Source organism: Trachypithecus francoisi, unplaced genomic scaffold (assembly GCF_009764315.1).
Source record: "Trachypithecus francoisi isolate TF-2019V2 unplaced genomic scaffold, Tfra_2.0 Lachesis_group10, whole genome shotgun sequence".
In the NCBI taxonomy this organism is placed as follows: Eukaryota; Metazoa; Chordata; class Mammalia; order Primates; family Cercopithecidae; genus Trachypithecus; species Trachypithecus francoisi.
In genome coordinates this window covers 108,364,311-108,389,684 of record NW_022681455.1, presented here as the reverse complement: position 1 = coordinate 108,389,684, position 25,374 = coordinate 108,364,311, and the positions used below count along the sequence as shown (strand labels likewise).

The window sequence follows — 25,374 nt, the reverse complement described above, 5'->3', positions numbered from 1 at the left end:
ATGTCCTGGGGCCAGCCAGGCAAGGACTGATTCCCCCTGACAACTCCCCAGCACAGTCTGGAGAATGGCATGGGTTTAGACAAACGCTTTTATACTAAAAGTTAAGGGTTAGCAGGACGAGCACACAGGCTGCCCACAGGCTCCTAGTTTGCAGGCTCTGGCTCTCGAGGTCCCACACGCCTGATGTCAATCACTTGAAGCCGCTCCAGGGCAATCTGGAGGATTTCCACCACGCCTTCTTCCTTCTCGTCACCGTCCTCTGGCAGTTCTGACTCAGGGAGCTGGAAGGCCTGGCTCATGTAGGTGTTCACAGTCTGCTTGTCTAGGCTGGGGTCGATGGTCATCAGGGCCCCTCGCAGCTTGGGCAGAGTCACCTCCTCATAGCTGCCCCACAGGAAAAGAGTGACAGGCCCTGACCCCTCCTCTCCAAGCCCCAGAGTCCCAGGTGCCCTCCTCTGTGCTGGGCTTGAGCAGTGGATGGTGCATGGTACACAGGGAGACCCAGGGGCTTCAGGGGCCCAGCCTGTGGGACTTGCCGATGGCTCAGGGTCACTCACAGTTCTGTGCCCAGCTCCTGCTTTAGCTGCTGTAAGTACTTATCCTTCTCATCCATGTATTGTTCCCAGAGCTTTTGCACAAAGGGCTCACTCTGGCCCTCCTCATCCTAGGATGGGCCACAAGTCAGAGGGAGGGCACATTGGCTAGGGTCCAACCAAGGCTGGGGCAGGGGCCAGGCCAGTTCCCGGACCCACATACCCACCTCCATAAACAGTGAGCGGTAGTTGAGCAAGTCTGCATTGCTGCTGCTGGGATGCCAGCCCCCTGCCTCCATCAGCTCCTGGATTTGCTCTTCTGTCTTGAGAGGGAAGGTACTCTTGAGGACAGTGCTGTAGGGGAGACATGAGGGCCAACAGGGACCTGCTGAGGCCTGCTTGTGCCTCTCCCTAGTGCTCAAAAGGGAGTGAGTTCCAAGGCTGTGGCCCTTCCCACCAGGTGCCCCTTTTCCCTGCAGATGCAGGAAGAGTTGGGTAGGAGTTGGGGGTGGCCTGGACCAGCCTCTCACTTGAACTGCTCCATGGTTAGTAGCCCCTCGTTCTGACTGTCAGCATTTGTCATCTCCTTCAGCAGCTGGGCTACTGTCTCCTTCTGGGTGACATACACATTCTCACTCCGCTATAAGGAGAAAACCATTATTCACTTGCTCTTCCTGGGAGTGGTGGGGGCAAAGCTGGTCTATGCTAGGGACAAAGACCCTTCTCAGTCTCCCCAAGGGGAATAGGCCCCAGCTCACCTTTCCCATCAAGACTGCATAGAACTGACTCATAACCTCATTGGAGTGGAAGATCTTGATATTTTCAAAAATAGTGTAAGCCCAGGCCATGGCATCACTGGGCCCAAAGCGACGCTCCAGGAAATTGAAGAAGAAGTCTGGGAATGTCTCCTTCTGCGGGATTGAGGAAATGCTCGGTCAGCCTGCCTTACAGTTGGTTGGCCCTCATCCCTGGCACCTCTGGACCTGAAGACCACGCTGGACCAGAGTGGCTGGTGAGATCTGACCTGCTCCTCAGCAAGACGTTCCTTCCAGGCATCCTTGAGGAGGTCGACTACATCCTTCTTGCTTGGCTTCTTGTTCTCCACGAGGCCTTCAAACCGAAGAAAAGCAGGGATGGCTTCCTCATAACCCTAGGAGGGAGGATATCAGCTCATCTCTGGACCCATCTATGGCCCCACCCTCAAGCAGGGAAGAGCCCCAGTTGGTTCCCCAAAAGCACATCTGAGCAGCAGGTCATGGGTGTTCTGACTCTGGCCCAAGCCCCACTCCTGGGGCCTCCCCTACCAGACCAGGGAAGAATTCTTTCTCCCGCAGCAGCCCCGAGCCAATCTCTTCCAGGAGCACGTCCACCAGCTGGTCGCTGTTCTTGCCCTCAGCCAGCATCTGCCAGCGCTCTGGGCCCCCAGCCACCACATCTGCATGTGGGGAGAGGGAGCTGGAGTCCGGGCCCACATGTAAGCAGGACCTGGGGCCCCGCTGGCCGCCCTCACCTTCGCATTTGGTCCAGTCAGGCCTCGGCGTGGAAGTGCGCTGGATCTCCTGTAGCTCAGAGAAGAACTGGTCCCGCTCCTTCAGCGTGCTCATGTGCAGCTGCATCAGGATCTCATGCTCCTTGCGAACCTCCTCATAGCTGGCTCTCAGGGTGTCCAGCTGTAGGCAAGGACATTGGCCCTGGCCCCCCACCTGTGAGACCCCATCCTACCCTCCTGGCCCTGCCTGCCTCAGCACCTGCTCCTGAAGATCCTTGTTGGTCTTCTCCTGCATTTCAAAGTCCCTCCTAGGGACTACATCTCCAAAGTTGGCCTTCATGGTGTTGAGTTCCATCTGTGTGCGGGTCAGGTCTTGCCGGGTCATCTTAAGAGCCAGGGTTAACTTCACAGGGTCCTCCCCCCAGATGCCTGCCAGGGGAGGGGGCCCACCAGCCCGTGTCACCCTGGCTTTCTCAGGGGTTGCCTGAAGCCTTCTGCCCTTCCCGTTTGGGGTTCCCTGGGTCTTGCCCACAGCGCTATCAGCCTAGGGTTTCAGGCTAAAGTCTAGAAGCCCAGGAAACTGAGTAACAGGCCTGTCCAGCCCACCAGGAGCCTAGTCTGCCTCAGCTACCAACTGTGTTCCTACAATTCTCAGTTCAACTCAGAAGATACACAGCCCTGGGAGAGGCAGGGACGTCTCCCCCCTGAATGGTTATGGAATGAGCAGGTCTTAGGAATGTTGAATGAATGGGGCTTAGGGGTGAGACCAGACTCCTCCAGCATCTCAGAGAGGAGAGAAACCTGATTCAGGCTTACCTGGGGACTGGGCTAATGAGATGTCCTCCCGCTGGTACCGCAGCTCGTTCAGGTCTGCGATGAGTATCTTACGGGCATCTCGCTCACTGAGGTAGTGCAGGTACTCCTCAGCCAAGTTCTTCCTCAGTTTGGCCACCTGTGGAGAAGGTGGCTGCGTGGTCAGGGGCTGCCCTTGAACCTGTGTATGCAGTTGGTCACCCCAGGGTGTGGGCTGGGTGCTGGGTGGCCCCATCAGGGCCTGCGAACAGGAAAGGTGAAAGAAGAAGGAGATTGGCCATTTCTGAGAATTCGGCAAGGTACCACTGCTTCCCCCTTTGCGGAAAGTGCTGAGCCTAGCAGCAGGGCAGAGGGTGGAGTTAGCAAGGCCCTGGGGGGAAGGTGGTGGCTCAGTGTGTCACTCCCTGTAGAAAGGCAGAGCAGGATAGGGGGTCACCCTTGTGGTGGGGTTGGCAGGAATTCCGGGACTTGGTCATCACACCACTTCCATTCACCTCACTCTGCAGTGAAATCTTCTCCTCATTCTTTTTGTCGATGAGTTTTAGTAAATTCATCTTCTCTTTCTTGAGCAGGGAGATTTCATGTTTCTCCTCAGCTCTCATGGCCAGGATCCTCTCATTGCAGTCGTCATTCACAGTGACAAGCTTGGCCTTCAGGGGCTCCAGAGCCCGGATCTTCTCCCTTTGGTGGGCTAAGCAGAGACAGGTGGGAGAGCTGCTTTGGGGCCATGGAGAACAAACAGCCAGAAGACAGACCCTAAGGTCATGGGTGAGTGGCTATGTCACTTGCAAACCCCAAGAATCTCTGCATGCCTTGTTCAAAGCCATGGTCCCTGTTTCAGGCCTTCCTGCACTTGATTTTAAACCAAGGGCAGAGTTCAGATGAAGACCGGGGTGTCTCCCATGTCCTTTCCCCTACAGCCTTAAGTCCTGCAGCTGCACCATGCCCTGGACCTCCTGAGCCTGGCAGGGGAGCCTGCTGACTCCCAGAGGTGCTCACTCTCTCCTGGGGTTCACTCCATTTTCAACAGGGACTGCCCCACTGTGCTTCTCAACGACAGGGGTGGTCAGGTGCTCTGGGGTGCCCTATAACGGAACAGTCTGTGCAGAATGGCTGAGGGGCCTTGGTGACCTCAAGGCCCAGTTGGGTAGCTGCCGCAGCCCTGCTGTGGAGCGCCAGAATGTCGAATAGGATCTTCTCCACCCCTTCCAGGCTGGGACAAGGAGGGGAGCTGCATTTCTGCATTCTTTTTTTTTTTTTTTTTTTTTTGCGATGGAGTCTTGTTCTTTTGCCCAGGCTGGAGTGCAGTGGTGTGATCTCAACTCACTGCAACCTCCACCTCCTAGGTTCAAGCAATTCTCCTGCCTCAGTCTCCCAAGTAGCTGAGATTATAGGTGTGTGCCACCATGCACAGCTAATTTTTTTGCATTTTTAGTAGAGACAGGGTTTCACCATATTGGCCAGGCTGGTCTCAAACTCCTGACCTGAATGAGTGATCCACCACTTTGGCCTCCCAAAGTGCTGGGATTACAGGCGTGAGCCACTGTGCCTGGCAGGAGGTGCATTCTTACCCAGCATCCCCTCATATGCATTCTTGATGGAGGATAGTAATGGCTTGTACGTTTTGAAGTCCTCTATGAAGAACTCAAAGATCTCTCTGTAAGGCTGGCAAGAAAAGGGAACCCATCATCTCCTGGCCCACAGCTGCCACCCTTAGTGGGGAACTATTTTTCTTTTTCTTTTTTCCTGAAATGGAGTCTTGCTCTGTCACCCAGGCTGGAGTGCAGTGGTGCGATCTTGGCTCACTGCAACCTCCGCCTCCCAGGTTCAAGTGATTCTCCTGCCTCAGCCTCCTGAGTAGCTGGGATTACGGGTGCCCGCCACCATGCTAGGCTAATTTTTGTATTTTTAGTAGAGACGGGGTTTCACCATGTTGGCCAGGATGGTCTCAATCTCCTGACCTCGTGATCCACCCACCTCGGCCTTCCAAAGTGGAGGGATTACAGGCGTGAGCCACTGTGCCCAGCCCTGTGTTTTTCTTTACTGGGCTTAGTAGTATTCCGGTGTAAGACTGCCAGGTCACTTATATTCAAGTAAATGCCCTAGACACCACCCGGGTACCTCACAGTGCCATGGAGCCTGGGGGGCAGCTCTCTGGAGGCCTGTCCTGATGCTGTCTGAGGCCTAGTGGACTGCCATGACCATAGACAGATCTCCACTCTGTGCCTGAGCCCCTCTCTGGCTCTCCAGGCAGCCAGCCTCTTGCCTTCTGGACACAGTATCATTGACCTCTCACTTGTAACCTCTTCCCATCTTAGAGCCTGGTAGATTCAGGAGATTGAAGGTTGTACCCTTGCGTCCTGACATGCAAGTAGGGGTATGGTCCCCTGTCCCATTTGGATGCATGGGAGGTTTCTGGAGGCAGCATTGCTCACTGAAATGAGCACAGTCTCCAGAGTCAGCCCTGAGTTTGAAGCCCAGCCCCACTACACCATAGTGGTATGCCTTCTTCCTTATCTGCTCGGGAGATCGATGTAAGGCCCCAGCCCAGGGCTTTGCACTTGCACACAGCCAGTGCTCAGTAAATGCTTTAGTCAGTGACTAAGTCAAAAGGCAGGAATTATCTGTCATCATCCTTGTTTGAGCAGATTTGGTGATTCTCTCCCTAATATACACTGGAATCTGGGTTGGATCTGATATATATCTCTCTCTCTCTCCCTCCCTCCCTCCCTCCTTATGCATCTGGGCTGGTTCCTTAAGCTTGGGGTTGTTGCCACTGGGCTGGTAAACACGGCGTGACCCCTGCTTGCCCAACTGCCAACATCAGGCTCTATTCACTGATGTCGTGACCTAACCTGGGCACTGGGGATCACAGAGCTGTAGGGACTGGGCACAGCATCCAGGCCACCTGACTCAGGTGAGGAAACTCTAGCCTCAGGAGACTTTCACATCCACATTGCAGCCTTGCCTGCTCACTGGCGTTTTCTTTCTTTCTTTTTTTTTTTTTGAGACAGCGTCTCACTCTGTCGCCCAGGCTGGAGTGCAGTGGCACAAACTTGGCTTACTGCAAGCTCTGCCTCCTGGGTTCATGCCATTCTCCTGCCTCAGCCTCCTGAACAGCTGGGACTACAGGTGCCCGCCACCACGCCCAGCTAATTTTTTGTATTTTTAGTAAAGATAGGGTTTCACTGTGTTACCCAGGATGGTCTCGATCTCCTGACCTGGTGATCTGCCTGCCTTGGCCTCCCAAAGTGCTGGGATTACAGGTGTGGGCCACTGTGCCCGGCCTCCTTTTTTCTTTTTTTGACAGAGTCTCGCTCTGTTGCCCAGGCTGTAGTGCTGTGGCACGATCTTGGCTCACTGCAACCTCTGCCTCCCGGGTTCAAGTGATTCTCCTGCCTCAGCCTCTGAGTAGTTGGAACTACAGGTGTGCACCACCACTCCAGGTTTTGTATTTTTAGTAGAGGCAGGGTTTCACCATGTTGGCCAGGCTGGTCTTGAGCTCCTGACCTCAAGCGATCCTCCTGCCTCAGCCTCCCAAAGTGCTGGGATTACAGGCGTGAGCCTGAGCCACTGTGCCCGGTCTCACTGGCATTTGCATACGATGTTTCATGCTTCCGTTCAGGGAAGGAGACCCAGGAGAGCTGGGAGAGGTGGGTATCCCCTGAAGGTCTGAGGTGCCCACCTTGTAGGTGGGGCTTTTTTTGTTTTTGAGACGGAGACTCACTCTTGTCGCCCAGGTTGGAGTGCAGTGGTGTGATCTCGTCTCACTGCAACTGTTCCCTCCCGGGCTCAAGTGATTCTTCTGCCTCAGCCTCCTGAGTAGCTGGGACTACCGGTGCCCACCACCATGCCCGGCTAATTTTTGTACTTTTAGTAGAGACGGGGTTTTGCCATGTTGGCCAGGCTGGTCTCGAACTCCTGACCTCAGGTGATCCACCCGCCTCGGCCTCCCAAAGTGCTGGGATTACAGGCGTGAGCCACTGTGCCTGGCTGATAGGTGAAGCTTCTTCCCACCCTTTCCCCACCTTCCCCAAGTTTCTTCTGTGGCTCTGACCTGCAGCCTGAGTTCCTGGGTGGAATCTGTGCCTAGGTCCAGCAGGAGGAGCTCCTTGCGTAAGTAGTTTTCCAGCTCCTCTAAGTACCGGGGCTTGGCAGTGCGAAAGGGATGCTGCTGGCAGCTCCTGCAGGGGATGGTGGCTGATAATGTGGCCAGCACCCCCACGGGGCTCTTGTGCCCTCAGTCTGGGGCAACACACGCCCCTGCCGTCTCCTGGCCCAAAGCCTGGCCCATGCCAGCCCACTCACCATGGGACTGACCCTGGCTTACCCTACTCGCTTCCGGTAGTCATCTGAACAGGGTTTTCGATTTTGCAAAATGGTCTGGCCACTGGTGTATGTGGGCCATGGGGACAGGTGCCCACCCATGGAGAACTGACCAGTCTGCAGGGAGGGACAGGTGGGGTTACCATGGCAACATTGCTCCCCTTCCTAATGTTTCTCTCCATCCCTCCTCCCCCAGTCCTGACTTTTTTTTTTTTTGAGACGGAGTCTCGCTGTGTCATCCAGGCTGGAGTGCAGTGGCCGGATCTCAGCTCACGGCAAGCTCCGCCTCCCGGGTTCACGCCATTCTCCTGCCTCAGCCTCCCGAGTAGCTGGGACTACAGGCGCCCGCCACCTCGCCCGGCTAGTTTTTTGTATTTTTTAGTAGAGACGGGGTTTCACCATATTAGCCAGGATGGTCTCGATCTCCTGACCTCGTGATCCGCCCGTCTCGGCCTCCCAAAGTGCTGGGATTACAGGCTTGAGCCACCGTGCCCGGCCTTTTTTTTCTTTTTGAGACAGTCTTGCTCTGTCCCCCAGGCTAGAGCGCAGTGGTACGATCTCAGCTCACTGCAACCTCCACCTCCTGGGTTCAAGCTATTCTCTGCCTCAGCCTCCCGAGTAGCTGGGATTACAGGCACCCACCACCACGCCCGGCTAATTTTTGTATTTTTAGTAGAGACAGGGTTTCACCATCTTGGCCAGGCTGGTCTTGAACTCCTGACCTTGTGATCCACCCACCTCGGCCTCCCAAAGTGCTGGGATTACAGGCGTGAACCACCACACCCAGCCAGCCCTGATGTTTTTTACAAACATCTCTCAACATGGTTCATAATTGAGACTGTGGGTTCTTGAGTTAGAGGGCTGGGGTTAAGTCTCAGATGTCCCTTATTAGCTATGTCAGACTTCTCTGAGCCTTAGTCCTCACGTCTGTAAAATAGGGATGATGGTAGTCTTTGTCACAGTGTATTGATGTGAGGATGCAATGAGAAAGCATAGTCGGGCATGGTGGCTCACGCCTGTAATTCCCAGCACTTTCCAAGGCTGAGGTGGGCAGACACGAGGTCAGGAGATCGAGACCATCCTGGCGAACACGGTGAAACCCCGTCTCTACTAAAAATACAAAAAAAATTAGGCTGGGCGCGGTGGCTCACGCGTATAATCCCAGCACTTTGGGAGGCCAATGCGGGATCATGAGGTCAGGAGATCGAGACCATCCTGGCTAACGTGGTGAAACCCTGTCTCTACTAAAAGTACAAAAACAAAATTATCTGGGCGTGGGGTGGGTGCCCTTAGTCCCAGCTACTCGGGAGGCTGAGGCGGGAGAATGGCATGAACCCGGGACGTGGAGTTTGCAGTGAGCAGAGATCGTGCCATTGCACTCCAGCCTGGTGACAGAGCAAGACTTGGTTTCCCCAAAAAAAAAGCCAGGTGTGGTGGCATGTGCTTGTAGTCCCAGCTACTCGGGAGGCTGAGGCAGGAGAATTGCTTGAACCCAGGAGGCGGAGGTTGCAGTGAACCGAGATCGCGCCATTGCGCTCCACCCTGAGCAACGAGCAAAACTGTCTCGAAGAAAAAAAAAAGAAATAGAGAAAGCATAATGTGTGCTTTACATGGACCCTGGAACCTGCTAGGAATTCAGTAAAGATCAGCCATTCTGGCCTGGCCAGTGGCTCATGTCTGTAATCCCAGCAGTTTGGGAGGCCAAGGTGGGCAACTTTTAGCACCTTGAGGCCAAGGTGGGCAGATCACTTGAGGTCAGGAGTTTGAGACCAACCTGGCCAACATGGTAAAACTCCATCTCTACTAAAAATACAAAAATTAGCTGGGCATGGTGGCGCATGCCTGTAATCCCAGCTACTTGGGAGGCTGAGGCAGGAGAATCGCTTGAACTTGGGAGGCAGAGGTTGCAGTGAGCTGAGATTGAGCCATTGTACTCCAGCAGTGGGGGACAAGAGTGTAACTCCGTCTCAAAAAAAAAAAAGACTATCAAAATGGATGTAATTATTTATGTATGTATGTTTATACGTATGTATGTATTTATTTATTTGAGATGGAGTCACACTCTGTTGCCCAGGCTGGAGTGCAGTAGTGCAAACTCTGCTCACTGCAGCCTCTGCCTCTTGAGTTCAAGTGATTCTCCTGCCTCAGTCTCCTGAGTAGCTGAGATTACCAGTGCCTGCCACCATGCCCGGTTCTTTTGTATTTTTAGTAGAGATTACAGGTGTGAGCCACCGCACCCAGCTCACGCCTGATTCCCAGCACTTCGGGAGGCCCAGGCAGGCGGATAACCTGAGGCCAGGAATTTGAGACCAGTCTGGCCAACATGTTGAAACCCCATCTCTTCTAAAAATACAAAAATTAGTCAGGACTGGTGGTGCACGCCTGTAATCCCAGCTACTCTGGAGGCCAATGCAGAAGAATTACTTGAACCCTGGAGGCAGAGGCTACAGTGAGCAGAGATTGCACGACTGCACTCCAGTCTGGGCGACAGAGACTCTGTCTCACAAAAGGAAAAAAAAAAAAGAGAGATGGGGTCTCATCATGTTGCCCAGGCTGGTCTCGAACTCCTGAGATCAAGAGATCCTCCTGCCTTGTCCTCCCAAAGTGCTGGGATTACAGGCTTAAGTCATGGCGCCCAGCCTAATTTTTATAAAAGCACAAAATAATCCTGGAAGACACCTGGGAGTTTATTTTTTATTTTTTTCTTAGAGACAGGGTCTTACTCTGTCACCTAGGCTGGAGTGCAGTGACCTGATAACACCTCACAGTAACTTCAAACTCCCGGGCTCAAGAGATCCTCCCACCTCAGTCTCCCTAGTAGCTAGGACTACAGGGGCACACCACCGCTCCTGGTTAATTTAAAAAATCTTTTTTGTAGAGATGAAATCTCCCTATGTTGCCAGGCTGGTCTCAAACTCCTGGTCTCAAGCAATCTTCCTTCTTTGGCCTCCCAAAGTGTTACGATTACAGGTGTGAGCTGGCCTTGTTTTTCAGACTTTATTTATTTTTTGAGAATGAGTGTTGCTCTGTCGCCCAGGCTGGAGTACAGTGGCACAATCTCTGTTCACTGCAGCCTCCGCCTCCTGGGTTCAAGCGATTCTCCTGCCTCAGCCTCCCTAATAGCTGGAATTACAGGCGCATGCCACCACGTCCAGCTAATTTTTGTATTTTTATTAGAGATGGGGTTTCACCATGTTGGCCAGGCTGGTCTTGAACTGACCTCAGGTGATCCACCCACTTCGGCCTGCCAAAGTGCTGGGATTACAGGCATGAGCCACCGCGCCCCGCCATTTTTCAGACTTGCGAAAGAACAGCCCTTGGCTGGACGCGGTGGCTCACGCCTGTAATCCCAGCACTTTGGGAGGCCAAGGCGAGCAAATCACGAGGTCAGGAGAACCAGACCATCCTGGGTAACACGGTGAAACCTCGTCTCTACTAAAAATGCAAAAAATTAGCCAGGTGCGGTGACACGTGCCTGTAGTCCCAGCTACTCGGGAGGCTGAGGCAGAAGAATCGCTTGAACCTGGGAAGCGGAGGTTGCAGTGAGGGAAGATTGTGCCACTGCGCTCCTGCTGGGCGACAGAGCGAGGCTCCGTCTCAAAAAACAAAAACCAAAAAACAAAAACACACACACACACCCCAAAAAAACAGTCCTCGTGTTCTGTCTACTGTTTCTACCGGGAGAAAATGGGGCTACCCTCCTTTGCTTGCAGAGGCGAGTGGAAGCTGGAGAACCAGCTGCCACGGCCGATTCCTGGCGAGGTTATTAACAGCTGAGGGATTTCCACCCGGTAGGCTGGAACGCAGTGCTCCCCGGGAGCTCCGTGCTCTCTGCTTCCCCCGGTAGGTAAAAACCGGAAGGCGGCCCTGGAGGTACGGCGGGAGGGAACACTGCCCCCTGGTGGTTGATGTCGCTCTAAAGAAAGTTGAAATGAAAAAGCCTGGCCCACGGAAGGTGGCAGCTGAGAAGGCTGCCTGGGAGCCTCAGGGCTGTCCCCTAGTCATCAGGTCTTTGGGTTGCGCTTGGTCTCTGCAAATAATCCATATTGATCCCAGCTTTCTCCTCCCTGGAGTCACTCCCACAGGAGTGTTGGGCCAGCCCCACAAAGTGTGTGGCCCATGTGTTTCCTAATTCCTCACAAGGGTCATGGTCACACAAGGAAAACCCATGCTGTTCCACTGTGAGCCAGAGTTGTAAGTTTACTCAAATGTGTTTTTTCCCTTATGAGATTTGGACAATGGCTATTTGCTGATTAATAACAATCCTATGATCATATCAACAAGAGCCCAAAAGTACTTAATAAGACAGCATTGGGGCTGGGCACAGTGGCTCACGCCTGTAATCCCAGCACTTTGGGAGGCCGAGATGGGCGGATCACGAGGTCAGGAGATCGAGACCATCCTGGCTAACACGGTGAAACCCCGTCTCTACTAAAAAATACAAAAAACTAGCCGGGCGCGGTGGCGGGCGCCTGTAGTCCCAGCTACTCGGGAGGCTGAGGCAGGAGAATGGCGTGAACCCGGGAGGCGGAGCTTGCAGTGAGCTGAGATCTGGCCACAGCACTCCAGCCTGGGCGGCAGAGCGAGACTCCGTCTCAAAAAAAAATAAATAAATAAAACCAGCCTGACCAACATGATGAAACCCTGTCTCTACTAAAAATACAAAAATTCACCAGGCGTGACTGGGCGTGGTGGTTCACGCTTGTAATCCCAGCACTTTGGGAGGCCGAGGTGGGCAGATCACGAGGTTAGGAGATCAAGACCATCCTGGCTAACATGGTGAAACCCTGTCTCTACTAAAAATACAAAAAAACTTAGCTGGGCGTGGTGGCGGGCACCTGTAGTCCCAGCTACTTGGGAGGCTGAGGCAGGAGAATGGCATGAACCTGGGAGGCAGAGCTTGCAGTGAGCCGAGATGACACCACTGCACTACAGCCTGTGCGACAGCGAGATTCCATCTCAAAAAAAAAAAAAAATTATCCAGGCATGGTGGTGCACGCCTGTAATCCCAGCTACTCAGGAGGCTGAGGTAGGATAATCACTTGAACCCAGGAGGCGGAGGTTGTAGTGAGCCGAGATGGCGCCACTGTACTCCTTCCTGGGCAACAGAGCACGACTCTCAAAAAAAAAAAAACAGCATTGGGCTTGGTGTGGTGGCTCACACCTGTAATCCCAGTGCTTTGGGAGGCCAAGGAAGAAGGATAGCTTGAGCCCAGGAGTTCAAGACCAGCCTGGGCAACGTAGTTAGATCCACTACAAAAAATACAAAAAATAGCCAGGTGTGGTGGTGCACTCCTGTAGTCTCAGCTACTCAGGAGGCTGAGTGGGAGGATTGGTTGAGCATGGGAGGTGGAGTCTGCAGTGAGCTGTGTTTGTGCCACTGCATTCCAGCCTGTGTCAGAGCAAAACTCTGTCTCAAAAAAAAAAAAAGAAAAAGAAAAAATTAGCTGGGTGTGGTGGCATGTGTCTATAGGTCCAGCTACTTGGGAGGGTGAGGTGGGAGGATCACTTGAGCCCAGGCATTTGAGACTGCAGCAAGCCATAATTGCACCACTGCACCCTGACAGGCAAAAGCCTGTCTCAAAAACAACAACAACAACAACACAGCATTCATTTCTTTTTTTTTTTTTTGGAGATGGAGTCTTGCTCTGTTACCCAGGCTGGAGTGTAGTGGTGTGATCTCGGCTGACTGCAACCTCCACCTCCCGGGTTAAAGCTAGTCTTGTGCCTCAGCCTCCTGAGTAGCTGGGACTACAGATGCACCACCATGCATGACTAATTTTTTTTTTTTTTTTTTTCTGAGACGGAGTCTCGCTCTGTCGCCAGGGCTGGAGTGCAGTGGCCGGATCTCAGCTCACTGCAAGCTCCGCCTCCTGGGTTCACGCCATTCTCCTGCCTCAGCCTCCCGAGTAGCTGGGACTACAGGCCCCCGCCATGTCGCCCAGCTAGTTTTTTGTATTTTTTAGTAGAGACGGGGTTTCACCTGTTAGGCAGGATGGTCTCGATCTCCTGACCTCGTGATCCGCCCGTCTCAGCCTCCCAAAGTGCTGGGATTACAGGCTTGAGCCACCGCGCCCGGCCTGACTAATTTTTATAATTTTAGTAGATATGGGGTTTCACCATGTTGGCCAAGCTGGTCAAACTCCTGACCTCATGTGATCTGTCTGCCTTGGCCTCCCAAAGTACTGGGATTATAGGCATGAGTCACTGCACCCAGTTCTTTTTTTTTTATTTTAATTTAAATTTCATTTCTCAGCCTGTAATCCCAGCACTTTGGGAGGCTGAAACGGGCAGATCACGAGGTCAGAAGATCGAGACCATCCTGGCTAACACAGTGAAACCCCGTCTCTACTAAAAAATACAAAAAACTAGCCAGGCGAGGTGGCGGGCGCCTGTAGCTGGGACTACAGGCGCCCGCTGAGGCAGGAGAATGGTGTAAACCCGGGAGGTGGAGCTTGCAGTGAGCTGAGATTCGGCCATTGCACTCCAGCCTGGGTGACAGAGCGAGACTCCGTCTCCAAAAAAAAAAAAAAAAAAATTCATTTCTCTTCTGATACCTTTGGTACAGCATTCATTTTTATATAAAACCTTTAAAACAAAGGAATGGCGGAGAGATCTGGAGTGAACTTGGTAGAGACGCATCTCTTTCCTACTGCCGCCACACACCTACTCAGCAATGATGGAGCTATCAACATTTGGCAGCCATTCAGGTAGCCTGTTAGATACTAGGGCCATAAAGACAGAAAGATATAGTCACAGCCTTGAAGGACCTTGGCAGATCTGGTGTGACCATCTCAACAGGTAGCACAGTGCCTGGCGGATTGGTGGGAGGGATGTGAAGTGAGGTCCACTGCAGAATGCTGAGCTGCAGGCAAGGGGTGTCTGTGGGCAGAAGTGAGTTCTCTCTCTGCCTGGGGAGATCCAGGAAGGCTTTTCAGATGAGGAGCAGGCAGCCAGTGTACACCTTTCTTCCCAAAGCCTGGTGGGCCTGGCCTCTCTGAGCCATACTCTCTGACTGAGAAGAAGCCACTTGGTGGGCATGTTTCAGGTGGGTATGTTTCAGGTAGGTGGTATTCTTGGGTTGCAGGAAGGGAGACGGATAGGGTCTGGGGACTGACATTTGGGGTTCCAAAACAACACTGTCACTAACCAGCGTCCTTCGTTTCTGAAGAAGCTTGCGTTTCTGGGTACTCTTGTTTTCTATGAGAAAGGATTCATCTATGGTCACTCCTGAAGGTTGTGGCTGTAATCTGCACAGAGAAGGGAAAGCTGATGGTGGGTGACAGAGTCCAGAGTTGGGAGAGAACCCCCATCCTTCCTAGATCCACGAGGCATAGCCATCTCCCTGAGCTAGGCTCTGAGTCTTCCCAGTGCTGCTCCAGATTCCCAGACAAACTGCCAAGCAAGTCCCTGGCCTTGGGTCCAAACCATTTGCCCTACATTCCCAGAAACATTCTTTTCATCACCAAAATTTCACCAACTACTGCAGCAGCAAGATATCCTCCCCATGAACCCAGAGAACCCCATGGGCCTATACTTCTGTTCAGTGTTCAACTGTGGCTGTGATGTTGGTTTCACGTACACAACTCTGGCACACTCTGGGGCTGTGATACAAAGGGCAGGTGCTGTAGGACAAGAAGCACAGGGTCTGGGGTCCAGGATCTGGGGTGTAAGTCTGAATCCTGCACTTACTGGCTGATAGGGTCTAAGGGCTGACATCTGGGGTTCCAATAGGACCACCCTTGAGCAAGTCATTTAATATCTCTCAGCCTGGTTTCTTCACAAAGAAGTGGAGACAACTGTTTTTTTTTTTTTTTTTTTTTTTTTTGAGACGGAGTCTCACTCTGTCGCCCAGGCTGGAGTGCAGTGGCCGGATCTCAGCTCACTGCAAGCTCCACCTCCCGGGTTCACGCCATTCTCCTGTCTCAGCCTCCGAGTAGCTGGGACTACAGGCCCCCGCCATGTCGCCCAGCTAGTTTTTTGTATTTTTTAGTAGAGACGGGGTTTCACCTGTTAGGCAGGATGGTCTCGATCTCCTGACCTCGTGATCCGCCCGTCTCAGCCTCCCAAAGTGCTGGGATTACAGGCTTGAGCCACCGCGCCCGGCCTGACTAATTTTTATAATTTTAGTAGATATGGGGTTTCACCATGTTGGCCAAGCTGGTCAAACTCCTGACCTCATGTGATCTGTCTGCCTTGGCCTCCCAAAGTACTGGGATTATAGGCATGAGTCACTGCACCCAGTTCTTTTTTTTTTATTTTAATTTAAATTTCATTTCTCAGCCTGTAATCCCAGCACTTTGGGAGGCTGAAACGGGCAGATCACGAGGTCAGAAGATCGAGACCATCCTGGCTAACACAGTGAAACCCCGTCTCTACTAAAAAATACAAAAAACTAGCCAGGCGAGGTGGCGGGCGCCTGTAGCTGGGACTACAGGCGCCCGCTGAGGCAGGAGAATGGTTAAACCCGGGAGGTGGAGCTTGCAGTGAGCTGAGATTCGGCCATTGCACTCCAGCCTGGGTGACAGAGCGAGACTCCGTCTCCAAAAAAAAAAAAAAAAAATTCATTTCTCTTCTGATACCTTTGGTACAGCATTCATTTTTATATAAAACCTTTAAAACAAAGGAATGGCGGAGAGATCTGGAGTGAACTTGGTAGAGACGCATCTCTTCCTACTGCCGCCACACACCTACTCAGCAATGATGGAGCTATCAACATTTGGCAGCCATTCAGGTAGCCTGTTAGATACTAGGGCCATAAAGACAGAAAGATATAGTCACAGCCTTGAAGGACCTTGGCAGATCTGGTGTGACCATCTCAACAGGTAGCACAGTGCCTGGCGGATTGGTGGGAGGGATGTGAAGTGAGGTCCACTGCAGAATGCTGAGCTGCAGGCAAGGGGTGTCTGTGGGCAGAAGTGAGTTCTCTCTCTGCCTGGGGAGATCCAGGAAGGCTTTTCAGATGAGGAGCAGGCAGCCAGTGTACACCTTTCTTCCCAAAGCCTGGTGGGCCTGGCCTCTCTGAGCCATACTCTCTGACTGAGAAGAAGCCACTTGGTGGGCATGTTTCAGGTGGGTATGTTTCAGGTAGGTGGTATTCTTGGGTTGCAGGAAGGGAGACGGATAGGGTCTGGGGACTGACATTTGGGGTTCCAAAACAACACTGTCACTAACCAGCGTCCTTCGTTTCTGAAGAAGCTTGCGTTTCTGGGTACTCTTGTTTTCTATGAGAAAGGATTCATCTATGGTCACTCCTGAAGGTTGTGGCTGTAATCTGCACAGAGAAGGGAAAGCTGATGGTGGGTGACAGAGTCCAGAGTTGGGAGAGAACCCCCATCCTTCCTAGATCCACGAGGCATAGCCATCTCCCTGAGCTAGGCTCTGAGTCTTCCCAGTGCTGCTCCAGATTCCCAGACAAACTGCCAAGCAAGTCCCTGGCCTTGGGTCCAAACCATTTGCCCTACATTCCCAGAAACATTCTTTTCATCACCAAAATTTCACCAACTACTGCAGCAGCAAGATATCCTCCCCATGAACCCAGAGAACCCCATGGGCCTATACTTCTGTTCAGTGTTCAACTGTGGCTGTGATGTTGGTTTCACGTACACAACTCTGGCACACTCTGGGGCTGTGATACAAAGGGCAGGTGCTGTAGGACAAGAAGCACAGGGTCTGGGGTCCAGGATCTGGGGTGTAAGTCTGAATCCTGCACTTACTGGCTGATAGGGTCTAAGGGCTGACATCTGGGGTTCCAATAGGACCACCCTTGAGCAAGTCATTTAATATCTCTCAGCCTGGTTTCTTCACAAAGAAGTGGAGACAACTGTTTTTTTTTTTTTTTTTTTTTTTTTTTTGAGACGGAGTCTCACTCTGTTGCCCAGGCTGGAGTGCAGTGGCCGGATCTCAGCTCACTGCAAGCTCCACCTCCCGGGTTCACGCCATTCTCCTGTCTCAGCCTCCCGAGTAGCTGGGACTACAGGCGCCCGCCTCGTCGCCCGGCTAGTTTTTTGTATTTTTTTAGTAGAGACGGGGTTTCACCGTATTAGCCAGGATGGTCTCGATCTCCTGACCTCGTGATCCGCCCGTCTCGGCCTCCCAAAGTGCTGGGATTACAGGCTTGAGCCACCGCGCCCGGCCGACAACTGTTTTTTTTTTTTTTGAGACGGAGTCTCGCTCTGTCACCCAGGCTGGAGTGCGGTGGTGCGATCTCAGCCCACTGCAACCTCCATCTTGCGGGTTCAAGCAGTTCTCTGCCTCAGCCTCCTGAGTAGCTGGGATTACAGGCATCTGCCACCATGCCTGGATAATTTTTGTATTTTTAGTAGAGATGGGGTTTCACCATGTTGGCCAGGCTGGTCTTGAACTCCTGACCTCGTGATAAACCTGCCTTGGCCTCCCAAAGTGCTGGCATTACAGGCATCAGCCACTGTGCCCGACCAGAGACAACTCTTGCTTTGCATATCTTACACAGTTGTGAAGTTTATTTTATTTATTTATTTATTTATTTATTTTTTGAGACAGAGTCTCGCTCTGTCACCCAGGCTGGAGTGCTGTGGCCGGATCTCAGCTCACTGCAAGCTCCGCCTCCCGGGTTCACGCCATTCTCCTGCCTCAGCCTCCCGGGTAGCTGGGACTACAGGCGCCGCCACCTCGCCCAGCTAGTTTTTTGTAGTTTTTTTTAGTAGAGATGGGGTTTCACCGTGTTAGCCAGAATGGTCTTGATCTCCTGACCTCGTGATCCGCCCGTCTCGGCCTCCCAAAGTGCTGGGATTACAGGCTTGAGCCACCGCGCCCGGCCATTTATTTATTTATTTTAAGACAGAGTCTCGCTCTGTCACCCAGGGTAGGGTGCAGTGGCGCCATCTCAGCTCACTGCAATCTCCACCTCCCGGGTTCAAGCGATTCTCCTTCCTCAGCCTCCTGAGTAGCTGGGACTACAGTCCCCTGCCACCATGCCCAGCTAAGTTTTATATTTTTAGTAGAGATTGGGGTTTCACCATGTTGGCCAGGCTGTCTTGAATACCTGATCTCAAATGATCCACCCACCTCCGCCTCCCAAAGTGCTGGGATTACAGGCGTGAGCCACCACCGGGACTGGTCTGAAGTTTAAACATGAATTAGCTGGGTGTGGTGGCAGGTGCCTCTAATTCCAGCTACTTGGGAGGCTGAGGCAGAAGAATCACTTGAATCTGGGAGGCAGAGGTTGCAGTGAGCCGAGATCGCACCACTGCACTCCAGCCTCAGTGACAGAGTAAAACTCTGTCTGAAAACAAAACAAAAAAAATTAGATGTGTATCTGGGCATGGTAGCTCATGCCTGTAATCCCAGCACTTTGGGAAGCCAAGACAGACAGATTGCTTGAGCCCAAGAGTTCGAGATGAGCCTGAGCAACATAGTGAGACTTTGCCTCTATTTATTTATTTATTTATTTATTTATTTATTTCTGGTTTCAAACTCCTGACCTCAGGTGATCCGCCTGCCTCGGCCTCCCAAAGTGCTGGGATCACAGGCGTGAGCCACTGCACCCAGTCAATTTTTTTTTTCTTTTTTTTTTTGAGACAGAGTCTTACTCTGTCACCCAGGCTGGAGTGTAATGGCATGATCTCGGCTCACTGCAGCCTCTAACTCCCAGGTTCAGCCTCTAACTCCTGCCTCAGCCTCCTGAGTAGCTGGGACTAAAGGTGCACACCACCACACCTGGCTAATTTTTGTATTTTTATTAGAGACGGGGCTTCACCATGTTGCCCAGGATGGTCTCGATCTGACCTTGTGATCTGCCCGCCTCGGCCTTCCAAAGTGCTGGGATTACGGGTGTGAGCCACCATGCCCGGCCTATTTTTTTTAATAAATAAAAAAAATGAGATATGCAAAATACCATGTAAACTGCAATGAACTGCTAGATGTTCATTATGACTGTAGAATGGGAAAAGCCTCTTAGGACAGCCATCCTAGAAAGGCATTTGGGGACCAACAGGGAGGGCTACTGTGGGCAGGCAGGCTCAGGTGGAACAAAAGGAAGAAGTAATTCCAACAATCCATGGGGTGGGAGTGTGTGATTTATGTTGCTGGATAGATCTTGTGTTCACTCCTCTTGCTTGCTGGTGACTTTGGGCATGACGCTTAACATCTCAACCTCAGTGTCTTTGCCCATAAAAGTAGGATTAGGACTACCCAAACTCCAGGGAAGTTGAGAGCCCTAATGTGAACTCAGTTGAGAAACTCTGCCCTGTAATGCTCCTCAGCTATAGTCCACAGAGCAGTAATATTCCAAACCCTAGTCCTCTATTGCCTCTCAACATTGGATTAGTGTGAGCAAAACACATGGAGTAAGCAGTTGGTGAGGAGAAGGAAGAGTGTCTGCCCAGACGAGTGTGGGTGTAAGACAGTCTTGGAGACCAACAAGATACAACAGATCAACCCCAAGTGCTCACTGGGTTAAATCAATACCTTCTTATCAAAACTAATCTATTATCCGCCGGTGTGGTGGCTCAAGCCTGTAATCCCAGCACTTTGGGAGGCAGAGGTGGGCAAATCACAAGGTCAGGAGTTCAAGACCAGCCTGGCCAACATAGTGAAACCCTGTCTCTACTAAGAAAATACAAAAATCAGCTGGGTGTGGTGGCAGGTACCTGTAGTCCCTGGGAGCTGAGGGACTACTTGGGAGGCTGAGGCAGGAGAACCTCTTGAACCTGAGAGTCGGAGGTTGCAGTGAGCCGAGATGGAGCCACTGCACTACAGCCTGGGCGACACAGCGAGACCCTGTCTCAAAAAAAAAAAAAGACTAATCAATTCTCCAAACTCTGTTCTTGCTCATGCTGGAACCACCAGGAAAGGCAAAGTAAGCAAGAAAATTGAGGAATTCTATAAATTCTGAGAAGCTGTTGAATGGAAAAGTTTAGTAGGTAAGAGATGTTGTTAGTTTTGAATATCAAAGGAGACAACATTATAAAACAGACCTAAAACAAGGCAAACCAAACATCTTCTAAGGCCTGTACACTTATCCAAAAAGCTTAGGATGCTTGGGCTGGGCATAGTGGCTCACGTCTGTAATCCCAGCACGTTGGGAGGCTGAGGTGGGCAGATCACAAGGTCAGGAGATCGAGACCATCCTGGCTAACACAGTGAAACCCTGTCTCTACTAAAAATACAAAAAATTAGTCAGGCGTGTTGGCACATGCCTATAGTCCCAGCTACTCAGGAGGCTGGGGCAGGAGAATCACTTGAGCCTGGGAGGCAGAGGTTGCCGTAAGCTGAGATCGCGCCACTGTACTCCAGCCTGGGCAACAGAGCGAGACACTCCATCTCAAAAAAAAAAAAAAAAAAAGAAGCTTACGATGTATTATGTTAAATATTTTATGGTAACCCTCAGAGGGGAATGGGAAAGATTTATATTTCTACCTCAAAGCTGGACCAAACTCATTTTTTTTTTTTTTTTTTTTGAGACAGAGTCTCACTCTGTCGCCCAGGCTGGAGTGCAGAGGTGTGATCTCGGCTCACTGCAAGCTCCGACCCCCGGGTTCATTCCATTCTCCTGCCTCAGCCTCCCGTGTAGCTGGGACTACAGGCGCCCGCCACCACGCCCGGCTAACTTTTTTTTTCTGTATTTTTAGTAGAGATGGGGTTTCACCATGTTAGCCAGGATGGTCTCGATCTCCTGACCTCGTGATCTGCCCGTCTCGGCCTCCCAAAGTGCTGGGATTACAGACGTGAGCCACCATGCCCTGCCTCAAGCTCAGTTATTTAAGAGGTAGTAGGCAGTGGGTTTATCAGGAATGTATCTTGGTATTCAGTGAACGCAAGCTGCTGAGTTCTATCCACCAAGTGCCAGGGTTATGAGGGTGAAGGGAGAAAAGCCCATAGGGAGGAGAAGCCTGCGCCAGGAAAATGCACAATTTGAAGGTCCCTTGCAGAGGGTCCTGATGACATGTTCCACAGTGCTAAGGTCTAGCCTATCCATCATCCTGTCCCTCTTTAAAGGGAAAGGATGAGGACACCCACAGTGTTTCTAAGAGAAACAGTGACTCTGGCCCAACATATATCACTAAATACTGGTGAATAAGGAATATGGTAGATTAATGATGTTTGTATTTGCTTTTTATTTATTTACTATTTTTGAGACAGGGTCTCACTCTCTTGCCCGGACTGGAGTGCAGTGGTCCGATCTTGGCTCACTGCAACCTCTGCCTCCCAAGTTCAAGCGATTCTCCTGCCTCAGCCTCCTGAGTAGCTGGGATTACAGGTGCATGCCACTACTGCCTGGCTAGTTTTTGTATTTTTAGTAGAGACGGAGTTTCACTATGTTGGCCAGGCTGGTCTTGAATTCCTGACCTCAAATGATGCACCCACCTCAGACTCCTAAAGTGCTGGATTACAAACATAAGCCACTGCTCCCAGCCTGTTTTTTTTTTTTTTTTTGAGACAGAGTCTTGCTCTGTCTCCCAGGCAGCTGGAATACGGTGGCGAGATCTCAGCTCACTGCAACCTCCTCCTCCTTGGTTCAAGCAATTCTCGTGCCTCAGCCTCCAGAATAGCTGGGATCTAGGCACATGTCACCATGCCTGGCTGATTTTCTTTTTCTTTTTTTTTTTTGAGATGGAGTCTCGCTCTGCTGCCAGGCTGGAGTACAGTGTCATGATCTCGGCTCACTGCAACCTCTACCTCCTGGGTTCAAGCGATTCTCCTGTCTCAGCCTTCTGAGTAGCTGGGATTACAGGTGCCCGCCACCATGCCCGGCTAATTTTTGTATTTTTAGTAGAGACAGGGTTTCACCATGTTGGCCCGGATGGTCTCGATCTCTTGACTCCATGATCTGCCCACCTCGGCCTCCCAAAGTGCTGGGATTACAGGTGTGAGCCACTGCGCCTGGCCAATATTTTGTATTACTATTAGAAATGGGGTTTTTGCCATATTGCCCAGCCTGGTCTCAAACTCCTGAGCTCAGGCAATCCACCCACCTTGGCTTCCCAAAGTAAGAGGATTATAGGGGTGAGCCACCGTGCTTGGCTGTGCTTTTTTTTTTTTTTTTTTAAATAGACAGGGTCTTGCTTTGTTGCCCAGGCTACAGGGCACTAGTGTGATCAGAGTTCACTGCACCCTCTCGAACTCCTGGGTTCAAGTAATTCTCCTGCCTCGGCCTCCTGAGTAGCTGAAACTTTTTTTTTTTTTTTTTTTTTTTTTTGTAGGGACAGGGTCTTACTATAGTGTTTCCCAGGCTGGTCTTGAACTCCTTACCTCAAGTGATCCTCCCACCTTGGCCTCCCAAAGTGTTGGGATTACAGGCATGAGCCACCATGACCAGCCCTGTGCTTCTTTCTTAAAATGGATGGGGATTCTCTTTCTGGGTCTGCTTCATATCCTTTTCATAGAGAATGGCAGTTTACTAAATTATTCCTGTGCTGGGTAGCAATTCTCTCTCTCTCTCTCTCCCTCTTTTTCTTTTTGAGACAGAGTCTCACTCTGTCGCCCAGGATAGAGTGCAGTGGCGTGATCTTGGCTCACTGCAACCTCTGCCCTCTGCCTCCCTGGTTCAAGTGATTCTCCTGCCTCAGCCTCCCAAGTAGCTGGGATTACAGGTGCCCGCCACCATGCCCCGCTAATTTTTTTTTTTTTTGAGACGGAGTCTCACCCTGTTGCCCAGGCTGGAGTACAGTGGTGTGAGCTTGGCTTACTGCAAGCTCTGCCTCCCAGGTTCATGCCATTCTCCTGCCTCAGCCTCCTGAGTAGCTGGGACCACAGGAACCTGCCACTGTGCCCAGCTAATTTTTTTTGTATTTGTAGTAGAAACGTTTAGTTTCACTGTGTTAGCCAGGACGGTCTTGATCTTCTGACCTCGTGATCTGCTTGCTTCGGCCTCCCAAAGTACTGGGATTACAGACATGAGCCACCGCCTGGCTAATTTTTTTATTTTTAGTAGAGACGGGGTTTTGCCATGTTGGCCAGGCTTGTCTTGAACTCCTGACCTCAGGTGATACATCCGCCTCGGCTTCCCAAAGTGCTGGGATTTTAGGCGTGAGCCACCGTGCCTGGCCCCAACAATTATCTTTCTCAAGCCTGCTACCTGGTTCTTGTAGACTAATTTTAACTCTGAATAAAAATCATCAAATTGGCATTTCCTGTTCTTAGGGACTTTTTTTTTGATATGGAGTCTCACTCTGTTGCCCAGGCTGGAGTGCAATGGCATAATCTCGGCTCACTGCAAGCTCTGCCTCCCGGGTTCACACCATTCTCCTGCCTCAGCCTCCCGAGTAGCTGGGACTACAGGCGCCCGCCACCACGCCCGACTAATTTTTCGTATTTTTAGTAGAGACAGGGTTTCACCATGTTAGCCAGGATGGTCTCGATCTCCTGACCTCATGATCCGCCTGCCGCGGCTTCCCAAAGTGCTGGGATTATAGGCGTTAGCCACCGCGCCCGGCCTCTTAGGGACTTTTGTAGGCTTTTCACTGTCAAGGCAGCAGACCCTGAAGGATGAGAGTTTAGTTGGGATTGGGTGGTGTTTTTTTTTTTTTTTTCCCACTGGGTATGAGTAGAAAGGGGGACACTACATTCATTCAACACTTACTGGGTGCCTATTTACATACAAGAGCTGTGGTAAGAGCTTCACATATTCTGCCTAAATGTTCCCAACAATGTTTGTGGGGTGGGCTGTATCATTCCCATGTTTGAGATATATAAGCTGAAGCCCGGAACATGAAGGGCCTTCTCTGAAGTCCCAAAACTAGAAAATGATTTAGCCAAAATTTTTGTTTTAATCCATATATATGGCTTTCCAGGCTGATGGAGCTGGTCATATTTTGCAGTATCCAGTGGCTATACACCTGAGTACAAAGTAGAAGCTACCCAAAGGATGATCTCACCAGGTTTCTGAAGTATTTCTTTATTTGTACATGGTAATATTACTACATTATACAGTTGTTATGAGGATTAAATATGGTACATAGGCCGCATGCAGGGGTTCACGCTTGTAATCCCAGTTTGAGTGGTCAAAGTGGGAGGATCGCTGGATTCTAGGAGTTCGAAACAAGCCTGCGCAACTTGGTGAAACCTCGTATCTACAAAAAACAAACTAAGAAACACCCACAAATTAGCCGAGCGTGGTGGCGCATGCCTGTAGTCCCAGCTACTCAGGAGGCTGAGGCAGGAGGATCGCTTGAGCCTGGGTGGTCGAGGCTGCAGTGAGCCGTAGTAGTGCCACTGCACTCCAGCCTGGGCGACTGAGTGAGATCATGTCTCAAAAATAAAATGTTGCCGGGCGCGGTGGCTCAAGCCTGTAATCCCAGCACTTTGGGAGGCCGAGACGGGCGGATCACGAGGTCAGGAGATCGAGACCATCCTGGCTAACACGGTGAAACCCCGTCTCTACTAAAAAATACAAAAAACTAGCCGGGCGAGGTAGCGGGCGCCTGTAGTCCCAGCTACTCGGGAGGCTGAGGCAGGAGAATGGCGGGAACCCGGGAGGCGGAGCTTGCAGTGTGCTGAGATCCGGCCACTGCACTCCAGCCTGGGAGACAGAGCGAGACTCCGTCTCAAAAATAAATAAATAAATAAATAAATAAATAAATAAATAAATAAATAAAATGTTTTAAAATGTGGTATATAAAGCATGTGGCATATAGTACATTCAATACAAGCTGGTTGTTACTAGCAATGATAAAGTACGCCTGCCCTTTTGCTAGCACGTACCGTCTTCACTGGGCTAAATCAGCCCGATTTTAACCGTTCCTGCAACCATTGACTCTGTGGTGCTGGAGCCCTAGATTAATGGTCAGAGGCCAGCAGGAGGTGCAGAGGTCCTATCAAGTGCCATTTTCCTCTCTAGAAATACTCCAGCCCTCCTCTCTGCCCTCATCCCGGCCAGCGCCTACCTCGACGCGGACGAGAAGCTGTGGTACCGCGACTGCTGGCAGGCCATGACCCATGGGCAGGCGGGCAACCAGCACCCGCGGCCTGGGAAACTGTGGTAGTGTACAGCCCGTCGCCACGGCAACCAGGCCCCAGAGGCCCCCGCGGTGAGGGCGGAGTCAGGGATGCGCCGCGCCCCTGAGCCTAGCGCCCGCAGGCTAGGAGCAGGACAAAGTAGCAAAGGTGGACTGGGACCCGGCATCGGGTGCCCTGAGAGTCAATCACTACAGCCGATTTGACCCCAGGTACGAGAACTGGGGCAGGGGGATGAACAGAGGCCATGGGGAGGGAAGTCTGCTGAGAGGCCAGAGC

At 51.6% G+C, this 25,374-nt stretch overlaps 1 protein-coding gene across 4 annotated transcripts; it reads right to left on the bottom strand.

Moving 5' to 3' along the window:
• Nucleotides 1–70: 70 nt before the first annotated feature.
• TSNAXIP1 (translin associated factor X interacting protein 1) lies at nt 71–25,331 on the bottom strand. 4 transcript variants are annotated; one of them, XM_033219720.1, is made up of 16 exons: nt 25,026–25,331; nt 16,336–16,435; nt 7,166–7,278; nt 6,893–7,019; nt 4,407–4,500; nt 3,330–3,526; nt 2,839–2,974; nt 2,282–2,451; nt 2,044–2,203; nt 1,838–1,968; nt 1,558–1,683; nt 1,292–1,444; nt 1,064–1,173; nt 761–887; nt 558–664; nt 71–384 (listed from the first exon to the last, which is right to left on the bottom strand). In XM_033219720.1, the coding sequence occupies exons 1-16, from the start codon at nt 25,262–25,264 to the stop codon at nt 144–146; spliced, it is 2,331 nt and encodes a 776-aa protein (XP_033075611.1). In that variant the 5' UTR covers nt 25,265–25,331; the 3' UTR covers nt 71–143. The 4 variants fall into 4 exon arrangements, 3 of the variants coding, with proteins under 3 accessions (XP_033075611.1, XP_033075612.1, XP_033075613.1); XM_033219721.1 differs by lacking the exons at nt 16,336–16,435; nt 25,026–25,331 and adding an exon at nt 14,312–14,430; XR_004439237.1 differs by lacking the exon at nt 71–384 and having other exon boundaries at nt 564–664; nt 761–856; nt 25,026–25,290.
• Nucleotides 25,332–25,374: the final 43 nt, after the last annotated feature.

Bases quoted from the DNA above. Each gene is read 5' to 3' on its own strand.
- TSNAXIP1 (XM_033219720.1), bottom strand. From the start codon at position 25,264: ATGCCGGGTCCCAGTCCACCTTTGCTACTTTGTCCTGCTCCTAGCCTG. The intron at 1,684-1,837 runs GTAGGGGAGGCC...CCTCCCTCCTAG, and splicing joins AAGAATTCTTCCCTGGTCTG to GGTTATGAGGAAGCCATCCC. The intron at 1,174-1,291 runs GTGAGCTGGGGC...TTCTCCTTATAG, and splicing joins ATGCAGTCTTGATGGGAAAG to CGGAGTGAGAATGTGTATGT.